Below are 14,307 nucleotides of genomic sequence, written 5' to 3' on the forward strand. Positions count from 1 at the left end.
AATGTGTGTGTATGTGTACGTGTGTGTGTGTGTGTGTGTGTGTGTGTGTGTGTATACATATGTATATATAATATACACATGACTGAGTCACTTTGCTGTACAGCAGAAATTGGCACAACATTGTAAATCAACTATATTAAAAATAAGAAAAATAAAAATTTTAAAAAGAATGTCAGTTTATTTTTTATTTTTTGTCTTTTTGCTATTTCTTGGGCTGCTTCCGAAGCACATGGAGGTTCCCAGGCTAGGGGTCCAATTGGAGCTGTAGCCACCGGCCTACGCCAGAGCCACAGCAACGTGGGATCCGAGCCGCGTCTGCAACCTACACCACAGCTCACGTCAACACTGCATCATCAACCCACTGAGCAAGTGCAGGGACCGAACCCGCACCCTCATGGTTCCTAGTAGGATTCGTTAACCACTGCGTCATGATGGAAACTCCAAAAATGTCAATTTAAATCTAATTGACTAAAGATAATTCAGACAGTGGTCCTTCTGTGTTGGTGACAAGACTATTGGAGGAAATGAATTCTTAGGTTCTGTTTACTAAAAACAGGCAGCTCACCCCCAGCCCTTAGAGGTGTTACATGAATTTGAATCTGATTTGGTCCAACTCGTGTTACCTGACTTCTAAAAGAGTCTTTCTGTGGGCAAGAAAAATAGGCAAAATGAGGAGTTTTGTTTTGTTTTTAATCTGGCACTAAAAGATCTAATTCTGGCTCTCCTGCACCTGGTTCATTGACTGCAAACATGTCATTCATGTCATTTCTGCTGTCTTCCGTGAAATGGCGTCATACCACTGTGCCTCTCAGAAAGATGGTAGGAAACAAACTTCATGAAATGAGATATAAAATTGCTAACCAGGAGTTCCCGTCGTGGCGCAGTGGTTAATGAATCCGACTAGGAACCATGAGGTTGCGGGTTCGATCCCTGCCCTTGCTCAGTGGGTTAATGATCCAGCGTTGCCGTGAGCTGTGGTATAAGTTGCAGACGCGGCTCGGATCCCACGTTGCTGTGGCTCTGGCGTAGGCTAGTGGCTACAGCTCCAATTAAACCCCTAGCCTGGGAACCTCCATATGCCGCAGGAACGGCCCAAGAAATGCCAAAAAGACAAAATAAAAATAAAAATAAAATAAAATTGCTAACCAATGATGTTGATGTTAGTCCTTTCTGAGTATTATTCCAAATAGATGATCTTCAGTTAGGAGGCCATCAAGAATTAAACAGTATCCATATCTCGCGCTAAAGGATCTATTCTCTAAAGGTGACTTGTCTGTCTTATGTAAGGTCAAATCCAAGTTTTTTGTCAAAAAATAACATTTTTTCTTTTTTTTTCTTTTATTTCAGTTATTTATTGAGAAAGCTGATGCTGAAGAAAAGTGGTTCAAGAGATTAATTGCTCTCCGACAAGAAAGGCTGATGGGCAGTCCCGTAGCCTAAAGTAATATACATATGGTTGAATAATGAACAATAACATTCAAAATTTAGGTTTTTAAATCCCAGTATTAACTTTTTACTCTTAAAAATAATTTAGCTGATTATATAAAAAGATAATCTCATTTTATCCTTTTCTCTTGCAGGCTTGAATATTTGTTGATTGAACTTAATCAAACATTGTGAATATTAAAACTAGTGTAAAGTTTAAGAATGCATGAAAATGTCATACTGTTAATAAAGCTAATCCTAAAAATGTATTAAAATAAATGATATATAGTAGTGTTCCTGTGTAGAATTTGAAAAATATCAAGTTGCCATTTAAAGACAGAATTTTGAGGGAGTTCCCATCCTGGCTCAGTGGTTAACGAACCCAATTCATATCCATGAGGATGCGGGTTTGATCCCTGACCTCACTCAGGGGGTTAAGGATCCAGTGTTGCCGTGAGCTGTGGTGTAGGTCTCAGACATAGCTCTGATCCTGTGTTGCTGTGGCTGTGGCCTAGGCCTGCAGCTCCAGCTCCAATTCAACCCCTAGCCCAGGTAACTTCCATATGCTGTGGGTGTGGCCCTAAAAAAACAAAAATTAAAGAATTTTTTTAAAATACACAATTTTGATTAATCATGCATATAAAAGAATCAAACTAGGGAGTTCCTGTCGTGGCACAGTGGAAACAAATCCAACTACGAACCACGAGGTTGTGGGTTCGATCCCTTGCCTTGCTCGGTGGGTTAAGGAGCCAGCGTTGCTGTGAGCTGTTGTATAGGTCGCAGACGCAGCTCAGATCTGGCGTTGCTCTGTCTCTGGTGTAGGCCAGTGGCTAGAGCTCCGATTAGACCCCTAGCCTGGGAACCTCCATCTGCCATGGGCGCGGCCCTAAGAAGACAAAGGGTTTAAAAAAAAAAAAAGAATCAGGAGTTCCCGTGGTGGCGCAGTGGTTAATGAATCCGACTAGGAACCATGAGGTTGCGGGTTCGATCCCTGCCCTTGCTCAGTGGGTTAAAGATCCGGCGTTGCCGTGAGCTGTGGTGTAAGTCACAGACGTGGCTCGGATCCCGCGTTGCTGTGGCTCTGGCGTAGGCCAGTGGCTACAGCTCCGATTAGACCCCTAGCCTGGGAACCTCCATATGCCGCGAGAGCGGCCCAAGAAATGGCAAAAAGACAAAAAAAAAAAAAAAGAATCAAACTATATGCTACAAATATGAGCTTTCATCTTCTGTGTATTATAAAATTATTTTAGATACAATAAAAAGCACTGTAAACAATCTAAGCAGAGTGACCCATGTTAATCTTAGGAATAACACATTTAGTGAAGAAACTTCTTGAAAATTAAATAAATTGATGGTTTACTTCTTAGAGATTAGCTTTTACTAGTGCTCCTTTGAAACATGTTAGCAGTTCTAGGCTCATTCGTTTAAAAATTACGTGTTCACGCTAGACTTCACCAGTTGGCCAAATACTCATGATAGGAAATCACTCCTGAGAAAACTGGTAAGAGCTCTCACTTCAGTCTTCCTTAACCAACTGCTGTTCCCCGCAGAGGACACCAGCTAATCATAATTTTGATAAGGCTGTCTGTCACTGTAAAATGCCTTTCTCTGGTAGCTGAATGAAAATCAACTATGCATTCCATACTGAACATGCCAGAGATAAGCGCATTTAGGGCTTGCCTTAGCAAACTCGTTTCCATCAGCTAACATGAATATTTCCCTTTCCTGTTTTGTTTTGCGCTGATTTGTTTCTGAAGACTATTACCTCAGAATCCAAAATAAGCATGAAAAGTTCTTGGGCTAAGATTACCAATACGTAGGACATTTTGATGCCATCTTTTTATATTTCTGAAACTAAAATTGTAATCCCTCTTAGAAATTAAAAATATAAAGTACTTAAAATCAGTTGCAAAAGGTATAGAAAATAGACTGATGACAAAAGACTTGTTTTCTACAAACATGTTTTCAGAATCTAAATATATGCTAGCGGGTGTTTTTTTTCCTTAGCTCTAAGTAAAGTATGAACTCGAATTTGTGTGGTTTTTAAACATATACAAATTTTAGTGACTTTAAAAAATGATTGCAGTTACTAAATTTTGTATTTCATTTATTATATAACTTGTAAATAGTAAAAGGATTGTCACCCTTTGAGGAAGTATATTTTAGTGGTCTGGGCAAGAATATGGGTTGTTATAGTTCCTACTATGGTGCAATGTGTTAGGACCCAGCTTTGCTGCAGCCGTGGCTCAGATTCAGTCTCTGACCCAGGAACTTCATATGCCGCAGGTGCAGCCAAAAAAGAAAAAGAATACGGGTTTTCATCTGAGCCACTAATGATTCTCCATAGAAGCTGGTCTACACTTTTGTTATGATCCACTTTAATTATATTTAATGCCAGTGTTCCTCTATGGCAGATAGCCCAAATACAAAAGCATGACCTGCAATAGATTTATATTTTAAAGCTAAATTTTTCAAGAAGATAGAGAATCAAGGTGTTTTTTTTTTTTTAATTACCTAAACTTAAGTCCCTGTAGGAACTCAAGTACTCCTCCCCTCCTTCCTGATTTCCAATATGATTCATTTTAACGTACTGCTAATTTTGTTTACCTTGATTTTTGTTGAAGACTGCAATATTACCACACAAACCAGATCAGATTTAATAAGAATGACTTCATAGACCACTATCAAACATATCACCAAACTCAAGCTAAGTGGTGCATCCAGGCCTTCTTTAATATCCTAATATAATGAACCTATAAAACAGAACAGATTTTTCATGTCACTTGACTAATGGCAACAATCTGGACTTACATGAGACCTCAAAGTGTTTTTTTTTTTTTTTGAAACATTAACTTCATACAAAATAAGTATTAATAATACAAGTTTTTATTTCTCAACTGAGTGCATTCTCAGGGAAAATAGAGTAAGAACATTTTTTCTGTCATTCCCTTATTATGAGGAGCCAGGCAGCTAGGGATATGAGAACAGAACAGTTTGAGTCATTCATCTGCTTTGCTTCAGCTTCCCAGCATGTGAAATGAGAATACTAATAGTGGACCTGCCTACCTTGATTTTTTCAGGAAAATAACACAAAAGAAAGTCCTTGATAGAAAAAGTGTACTGCTTATCCAAAGGCAGCATTTTCATTATTTCCTTAATGAAATGTGGAACAAATAGTTGCATGGGTAATGATTTGAAAACTATACCCCAACTTCAGTGTACTCCTGTGTATGTGCTTGAATTGCCATGGCCAGAAGACTCCACCCCAGCTTTGTCCCCAGCTTTCCCTGATCTCTCCCACTGCCAAGACCACAAGAAACCCTTGTGACCCACCATCTACTTTACTTAAGGAATCTCAGGTCTTCTTCACACTTACCCACTTACTCGTTAATATTTTTTTTTTGACTACCTAGTTTGTGCCAGACACAGTAAGGGTGGTTGGGTGTACCTGGGTGAATCCAATGGAGAGCCCACCCTCGGGTGGCTTAGTTATGAAGCCCAGACCTGTTTGTGACATGAGAGATATAGTACTTGATGGCAGAGGAGAGGACATGGTTGCAAAGAAGAGAGAGAGAAATTACTGCAAGTTAGAAAATTAAAGAAGCCTTCATGGATGAGATCACAGCTAATGTAAACTTGAAGGATAAGAAAGCTCCTGGAGCCACAGGAACTTGCAGCCATCCCCTTCCATCACTGCTCTAGAAGGCTGGGAACTGTTGCACCTACAAGGAAGAGGCCCTATGGTGAAAGACCCAAGTGGTTCCGCCCCTTTGATCCTATTAAAAATCCAGGCAAAATGTTAGGTTCCTGTTTGCCCTCTGACTTTCTATGACCATTTCGTCCTTTTGGTGGAGAAATGGCTGAATAAGCCAAACCTTCATTTGACCACTTCAGCAGCAATCTTGTATCACCACCACTTGTCAGCCTAGGTGACATGAGCAAGACATGCAATGGTAGCTGAAAGGAGACTTTCTATACTTCTGAAAAAAGATTTGCAGCTCCCTATAAGATGTTGCACAGCCCTGAGGACCACTGTGTATTCCCTGACTCTCTGTTTTTCCACTGTGTGCTGTTATAGAAAGCATTATTTTGGAATGAGAAGATAAAGTTCACTTGTGGTTTGGTCCTTCCCCAAATTTTCCTTTGGTTTGGGTATCAAGTGAAAATCTTTAAGTGAGCAACTAAGGTGGTAACAAAAGCTAGAAATGTCCCAATGATATGGGACATTTTTGGTCACTAAACTATGGATGAATTGATCTGAATTCTTACACCCACGTTACTCCTTCCTTCCTCCCTTTCCCTACCCCAGGATTCCTTGTGAGTATTACAGAAGAGGTTTTGAACCAGCTCCAGTCTATTACTCAGTTGATAGAGTGTTTGAATTATTTAGAAAATGTTTAAATGTCATCCTTTATGTGTAAGCTATACTTAATCTTTGGAACTCCTTTATGGAATTATGGAAAAGTAAGTCATTGTGAAAAGAAAATAGCTGAGTCTTTACAGTAGAACAGGAGTAAAAATGAAGGTAAGAAAGAACTCTTTGTGAATTCTCTAATCATCTTTACCTGTTATCATAGAGATGGATGTTGATCAATATATTCTACTTGTGTTTTTTCCAAGTCAAAGAAAATTCTGCTATCATATATTTCAAAATTATTTTTGCTTTCACTGTATCCCCAGAATCTAGTCTGTGCCTGACAGAAAGAAGGTTTTCAATAAATATTTTTCAATGAAGGAAGAATGAATTTGCCCCTCTTAAATAGGCAGTCTATTTAGCAGTGTGGCTGTTTAAATTTCTCAAGCTGTTTGGAGCCAGTGGAAAAATAATAGGTGTCTAGGTATATACCCAAAAGAATTGAAAGCAGGGTCTCAAAGAGATATTTGTATACCCATGTTCATAGCAACATTATTCATAATAGCCAAAACAGGGAAGCAACTCAAGTGTCCATGAATGGATGAAGTAAAATGTAGTGTACGTATGCAATGGAGTATTTCTCAGCCTTCAAGAGGAAGGAAATTCTATAATATGCTACAACATGGATGGACCTTGAGGACATTGTGCTAACTGAAATAGTCCAGTCACAAAAAGACAAACACTATATGATTCCACTTATGTGAGGTATTTAAAGTATTTAAAATCATAAATATGGCAGAAAGTATAATGGTGGTTGCCAGGGGCCTGGAGGGGAGGGGAAATGGGGTTGCTGTTTAATGAGTATAGACTTTCAGTTTTATAAAATAAAAAGAATTATGAGGATGGATGGTGGTGATGGCTTCACAACAATGTGAATGTGTTCTGTACACTGAACTGAACACTTAAAAATAGTTAAGATGACAGTTATGTATTTTACCACAATTTTTAAAAATCTTATTTAAAAAGTTAAATAAACAAATAGATGAGTTCTGTAACCAAATTAGTTTGATTTCCATGATTTTTATCTCCAAATGTCTCTGAACTGGCAAAGCCTTTCGATATCATGGGGAAGGGTATCAAGTACCTGGTGCCTTCTCTGTTGCATTAGCAACCAGCAACAGTGGGGCTAGAGTTTAAGCAAGGACCTTACTAGTCTTCACTTAGCCAGACTTTCTTTCTGGTCCAGTTTTTTAATTATAAAAATAATATTTCAAATGATTTAGATGTGGTCATTCAGAGTCCGCCTGCTGGCTCCTGTGGTTGCTCCCCGTGCAAGGGATAGGCCAGTTTTTGAGACGTAAAGTCTACCAGTGTAGTAAGACAACACTTTAAACTCAACAATGTACCATTTTATTTTTAGGTCTTGAGAAGGCAAAATGATCCTGCTGCAGTTCTAGTAGAGAAGGATGAACTGAACTGACCCTCTCTGCACTTCTTGTAACACGGTACTCAGGTTTAAATCCCAGTGTAACAAACCTAGTGTAGTACAAGCTCCCTTCATAGTCTTTTAAAAAATGAACTACTAAAATCCTGTGTCCTCGAAAATCCTTCATCTCTATGGAGTTGATCTTGGTGTGTTGTTGAAGGACAAATTTCATCTTTTGCCAAATAAAAAAACAATTTTTTTCCTGTTCAAAGAAATAAATAAAATCCTACATCTTAAATAAAATCCAGCACTACAGTTTATCTACCTGTGCATGTTCCATGAAAATATCATAAAAAACTTAAAATGGAATTGAAAACATAAATAAATGTATAACACATACCAGCACAATGGATTGAATGACTATATTAAAGATTGGATAGATTTTTTTAAAATGAATTCTGTAACTGGATTATTTATTTAGCCCCACTGTAGCCTTTCTCTTTCCTCTTTCTGCTATAATAAATCTAAAGACCTGGGGAAGATAATGCATAATTCCTTTATTAATAGTTTGAAAAAATACTTTTTTAACTTTCTTTAGAATTAACTTAATAGGAGAAGGTGACAAGTGATTGGTAAACAGGTTAGTATTCGACACAGTCTAGAAAATACCGTAGACTCAGTTACAGTATTGAGGTTCTTAACTTGAAGTTCCAATTTCAAAGTATGTTTATATTGCCATAATAATATAATAACTGTGTAGCATAATTCCCCAAATTATGCAATACAATTCCAAAATTAATTGTTCAATTAGTTTCTAAATCCATTTGAAAGTCATTTACACAAAACTTAGAGAGTTTTTGAAAGAGTTATAAAAACTTTCAGAGTTTTATTTTCTTATTTTTTGAAAAACCTTGTTTAGAATTTACCATAATCTGTGACAAAAATCTCTGTCCTTTTACTAAAAAGGACAGCATAGATTTTAAATGTATTTTTACTTTGGGAGTTTAAAAAATAATACGATGTTTAAATGTCAGTGGGGAATTTGATTATTGGAATCTAGTTCAAATGCACAATTTGTGAGGTGGTACCTCATTGTAGTTTTGATTTGCATTTCTCTAATAATTAGTGATGTTGAGCAATTTTTCATGTGCCTGTTGGTGCTTCGTGTGTCTTTGGAGAAATGTCTATTTAGGTCTTCTGCCCATTTTTCAATTTTTTTTTTTTTTTTTTTTTTGGCTGTTGAATTGTTTGAGTTGTTTGTATATTTTGGAGATTAAGTCCTTGTCAGTTGCATCATTTGCAACTATTTTCTCCCATTCTGTAGGTTGTCCTTTTGAGGTTTTTTCAGTGGTTTCCTTTACTATTGCAAAAGTTTGTAATTTTGATTAGGCCCCATTGGTTTATTTTTGTTTTTATTTCTATTGCCTTGGGAGACTGACTTAAAACATTTGTACAGTTGATGTCAGAGAATGTTTGCCTATGCTCTCTTCTAGGAGTTTTATGGTGTCTTGTCTTATGTTTGTCTTTAAGGAATTTTGAGGGTTTTTTTGTTTTTTTGTTTTTTTTGCATAGTGTGAGGGTGTGTTCTAGTTTCATTGATTTACATGTAGCTGTCCAGTTTTGCCAGCACTACTTGCTGAAGAGACTGTCTTTTTCCCATTTTATATTCTTGCCTCCTTTGTCAAAGATTAATGACCGTAGGTGTCTGGGTTATTTCTGGGTTCCTTATTCACACTGGTAAGAATGGCTATCATTAATAAGTCTACAAATAACAAATTCTGGAGAGAGTGTGGAGAAAGGGAAGCCTCATACACTATTGGTGGAAATGTAAACTGGTACATTTCTACTATGGAAAACAGTATGGAGGTACCTCAGAAAACTAAATATAGAACTACCATATGACCCAGCAATCCCAATCCTGGGCGTATATCTGGACGAAACTTTCATTCAAAAAGATACACGTGCCCCTATGTTCATTGCAGCACTATTCACAATAGCCAAGACATGGAAACAACCTAAATGTTCACTGACAGATGAATGGATTAAGAAGATGCTGTACAATGGAATACTTCTTGGCCATGAAAAAGTACAAAATAATGCCATTTTCAGCAATGTGGATACAACTAGAGATTCTCATATTAAGTGAAGTAAGTCAGAAAGAGAAAGACAAATACCATATGATATCACTTACATGTGGAATCTAAAATGTGGCACAAATTTTAGATATCTGCAGAAAAGAAACAAACTCATGGACATAGAGAAGAGACTTGTGGTTGTCAAGGGAGGGGGGAGGGAGCTGGATGGACTGGGAGTTTGGGGTTAGTAGATGTGAACTATTGCATTTGGAGTGGATAAGCAATGATGTCCTACTGTATAGCACAGGGAACTATATCCAATCACTTCTCATGGAACATGATGGAAGATATTCTGTGAAAAAGAATGTATATATCTGTATAACTGGGTCACTTTGCTGTAGAGCATAAATTGATAGAACATTGTAAATCAACTATAATAAAAAGGTTTTTAAAAAGAAAAGAGGAGTTCCCATGATGGCACAGTGGAAACAATCCGACTAGAAACCATGAGGTTGCCGATTCGATCCCTGGGCTCCCTCAGTGGGTTAAGGACTGCCATGAGCTGTGGTGTAGGTCACAGGTATGGCTTGGATCTGGCATTGCTGTGGCTGTGGTATAGGCCAGCAGCTGTAGCTCCGATTAGACCCCTAGCTTGAGAACCTCCATGTACCGCAAGTGAGGCCCTAAAAAGACAAAAAATAAATAAATAATGTAAAAAAAATTATTCAAACAAAAATTACTAATGTTTTAGAAAAGTGGAATTCGTAAATTAATATGAATGGCCACCATTTTACTACACAAAACCTCTGCTGAACACTTTAAAAATCTCTCACCATTTATGTATTTTTATATAAATTATATAATTTATGCCAGCTAACAAATGGTCACATAGAATTTATTAAATCTATTCATTTTCTAGAAAAAGAACATACAAAGTGAAAAAAATTAAAGAATATACAAAGTGAGAGTTACGTCAAGAATTGAGTTTTCTTAAGTGGTATCTTTCACATTTTTGTGATTTGAGGTTGGTTTATTTTTTTGTTTTCTTTTCCATTGAAAAATAGTAACAAAACTCAAAAGGAAAGTCATCCACATGGAACCAGTTTTTTTTTTTTAATTATTTGTTTATTTTTGTCTTTTTGCCTTTCCTAGGGCCACACTCTTGGCATATGGAGGTTCCCAGGCTAGGGGTCTAATCAGAGCTGTAGCCGCTGGCCTACGCCACAGCCACAGCAACACCAGATCCGAGCTGCGTCTGTGACATACACCACAGCTTGCGGCAATGCTGGAGCCTTAACCCACTAAGCAAGGCCAGGGATCAAACCCACGACCTCATGGTTCCTAGTCGGATTCGTTAACCACTGAGCCAAGATGGGAACTCCTGGAACCAATTTTTGAAGGTAAGCATTGTCCACCCCTCCTGGTCAGCTGCTGCAACCTCTCCCCACCAGGTGGCCATTATCCACTCTGCTCCCAGCCTTGCACTGTGCTTCAACATCTACATCTCTACTGAGATGTTGACACACGGGCCATGTGTTTTCAGACCATGAAAACAGATTTGTCTGCAGTAACTGTTTTTCCCTGATTATATGCCTTAGTTAACTTTCCTGAGCAATATATCTGTGTGCCTCATTCTTTTTAATGGCTGTGTAGATTACTAAAAGTGGAATTGCTGGGCCATAGGTATGTACCTTTCATGTTTAATAAATAACAGTAGTGATAAGTAAACTTTCAAATTAGATGATTTCATGTAAATTAAGGTGATGTCAACCTCTTCTTCAAATCACTTAAGGACTAAAAATTCAGTTTTAATGAGGAGACATTATATATAGCTGATTCTCTCCATCATCTATCCGCAGTCATTCATCACCCTCTAATTCTCTGCAGAGTTCTGGAGGCTGACCTTTACAGACAGTCTCACCCAAGTTTCCCTTGCCCTCTGGCTTCTGGTTGGGTTCAGTCAATAGGAGGCAGTATCAGGAAATCACAGGAGGGAGGAGATCGAATTGGGTCTTTGTACTTCTGCTGGGCCATGTTTCAGTAGTGGTTGCTTTCCTAAGGCCATCGCTCTTGTAGGCTAGACCCCCTCTCGAGGATACAGCTCTCACCACATTACAGTGACAGCTCTTTCCTCCTGCCCCTTCTTATCTGGAGGCTGGGACAATTGTTAGTCCCTGATCAGCTCCCTTAACCCTGCTCACATCCCTGTATATGATGCTTTCATTAAACTCTTCTGAAAAAAACGAAACAAAACCTCTTTTGAGTTATGTCACTTGTTTCCTGCTGGGACCAAAGCTGATAAAATTTATCTGCAAGGGCAATGTATCAGGGTTCATTAAGTATTCCAGTTAATTTGGACTTCATAAACAATAACAGTAACAACGAACTGTGGCTTAAATAAGAAAAACATTTTCTTTCTCTTTCAAGTGAAAGATGTTTAAAGGCAGGTGTGGTGGCTTCATATGTCGGGAACCCTGGCTTTTGTTCCACCAGCCTTGGTAGGTGGCTTCCACCATGTTCAGTACAGCTCCAGCTATCATACTCGCATCCCACTGCCCACATTCTAGGCAGCATGAAGGATGTACTTACTCCTTAAGCAAGAAGTAAGTACCTCCTTAAGAAGTGTTCTTACATCCTTGTAAGACTCTGAAGTTGAAACTAAAGGAAGCTTGTAAGTTTATACTTCATCGACTAGAACTTAGTCAACTGACTACTCCCCTATTGCAAGAGAGATTAGGAAATGTATGTAATATTTCAGCTTGGCATAGCGGAAAATAGCCTGGTGATTATGAATTGTGATGTTTCCTTTAAAAATATAGAAATCCTAAAGAAACCTGGCTACATCACACATCTATCCACACAATTTTTTGTTAATTTGGAAAAGAGTTCCATCAAATCCTGCTGGTGGCATATTTCCTTCTCCAGCTCTCTGAAGGCTAAGCAACAAGCAAGCTTTTCATGAAGTTATATTAAGCAGTGACGGCAATAGCTTTATGTGTAAACATTTCAAACATGAAGTGAGTGAGTGGCATTTCAATCCTGAGAATTCCTAATCACCATTGCTCCCCAGTTCTCCATTCTAGGACAATACTGATCAGTTAAGAGTGGTTCTCTGAGGCTGAATCTATTCTATTTAAAGAGGTCTGGCATGAGCGTTTCAGCTTGACTCTATGTGGAAATGGTATGATGTCTTGGGGTGAGGCCCATGGGAAAGGAGACACCAAATCATCAATTCAACTCTTGTGCCTAATCACCTTCTTTTCCATTTAAGTAGTTTCCATGTCTATTCCACTTTTTCTCCTCTTTTTTTTTTTCTTTTTCCTTTTAGGGCCACACCACGGCATGTGGAAGTTGCCAGGCTAGGGGCTGAATCAGAGCTGCAGCTGCCAACCTATGCCACAGCCACAGCAATACCAAATTCAAGCCACATCTGCGACCTACACCACAGCTTACAGCAATGCCAGATCCTTAACCCACTGAGGCCAGGGCTCAAACCTGCATCCTCATGGATGCTAGTCTGGTTTACTACCACTGAGCCACAATGGGAACTCCCAGCTTTTTCTCCCTTAAAGGAAAAAAATAACCTTTCATTCACCTATATTTTAAGCACATGGAAATTACTCACTCCAATTCTATGTTTACCAAACAACCTTTGATCAATGATTTCTGCTCTAGCAGCAGTATCTTCCTGTCAAGAAATATTTTAATTACTAAAAACTGAATTAACCAGGTGCATGATCTCATGTGGGTAAAGCAATAATTTTGAATTTGTTCAGTCTGCTCTTGCTCCTGAATAGCCCAGCAAAACCATCTAAGGTAAATGAGAGGCATAGTCTGGCTCTCTCTTCTTAGGAAAAGATGTTGAAGAGGAGACTTCCAGTGTTTCAGCTCTTTCCAGGTCAATGTATCAAGGTCGTAGATCACCTGGAAATTAGAGGCAGAAGTCCCAACTAGTAATAGAGGTACCCTGGCCTGGAGCATTCCCTTGCTTATATTTCTGCAAACCAAGTGAGCCCTCAGGAAGATAGATGAGAGCCTTAACTCCAACAGGTAAGCCACAGGTAACAATATGTAGCAGAGTATTTGTTACCCCCTGTGATCACTTTAAAACATGTCTTCAAATTCTTGGACATTTCTCTGATTCTATGTCCAATTCCTTGAAACTGGGTCAATCTTAGTGACTTGCTTATAACCAAAGTACAGCAGAAGTGACACAGCATAACTTCCAAAACCAGTCCAGGAAAGTTGTATGCCTCATTCTCTTGGAATACTCACCCTGGCACCCTGAGCTGCCATACAAGATGACCAGTCACTCAGGCTGCCATGTCATAAGAAAACCAAAGCTATTGATATGGAGGGTCTGCACATTGCTGTTCTGGGTGAGGATTCCAACTGAGGTTCCAGCCAACAACCAGCATGTGAGATCCCCTAGCTAAGACCCTATCGATGAGCCATCTTCATTGCCTAGTCTAAATTCCCTACCCACAGAATGTATGAGCATAATAAAATGGCTCTTCCAACCACAAAGTTTAAGGGTGATTTGTTACACAGCAAGGGTAACCAGAATACCAACCCTATTGAGTCACTGAAAATCTGGTTAAACTACATATTGATAAACACTGATGTTTATATGGAGGTCTGCTGAAAGCTGGGTGATGGCCACTGTGAGCAGAGAAGCTGCACAGCTTGGTGCTGTGAACATAAGCTCTAGAGTTAAACCTCTTCTGTACCTCCTGAGCCTCTGTGCCGTGATCTTGTAAACAGGAATAGTCATTCCAGTCTCGCGGTTTGTGTGTGGATTACAGTTGATGTGTGTACAATCCTCAGCATAGGGCCTAGCTAAGAACCAGAATCAAGTAAACAAATAGTTAAAAATAGCAGTGCTCTAGTTTGATTTTATATTCTCTGTTGTTTCACTTAGATTGAAGCTTTATTCTCTTGTGAGTGGTCTTATTTTATAAAGCCAACTCACTGTACAGCTAAGTTGAACAAACAAATATATGAGTATTTTGGTTAAATGATAAATA

At 38.6% G+C, this 14,307-nt stretch overlaps 1 protein-coding gene across 1 annotated transcript in view; it reads left to right on the forward strand.

The window, feature by feature from the left end:
* Window positions 1–6,163, forward strand: part of RSRC1 (arginine and serine rich coiled-coil 1) — a 444,294-nt gene extending 438,131 nt beyond the window's left edge. Inside the window, exon 10 of the mRNA XM_021069723.1 lies at window positions 1,348–6,163. Coding sequence (XP_020925382.1) covers window positions 1,348–1,440 — 93 coding nt within the window. The 3' untranslated portion in view covers window positions 1,441–6,163. The remainder of the gene's footprint in view (window positions 1–1,347) is intronic.

Source organism: Sus scrofa, chromosome 13, assembly GCF_000003025.6.
Source record: "Sus scrofa isolate TJ Tabasco breed Duroc chromosome 13, Sscrofa11.1, whole genome shotgun sequence".
Lineage (NCBI taxonomy): Eukaryota > Metazoa > Chordata > Mammalia > Artiodactyla > Suidae > Sus > Sus scrofa.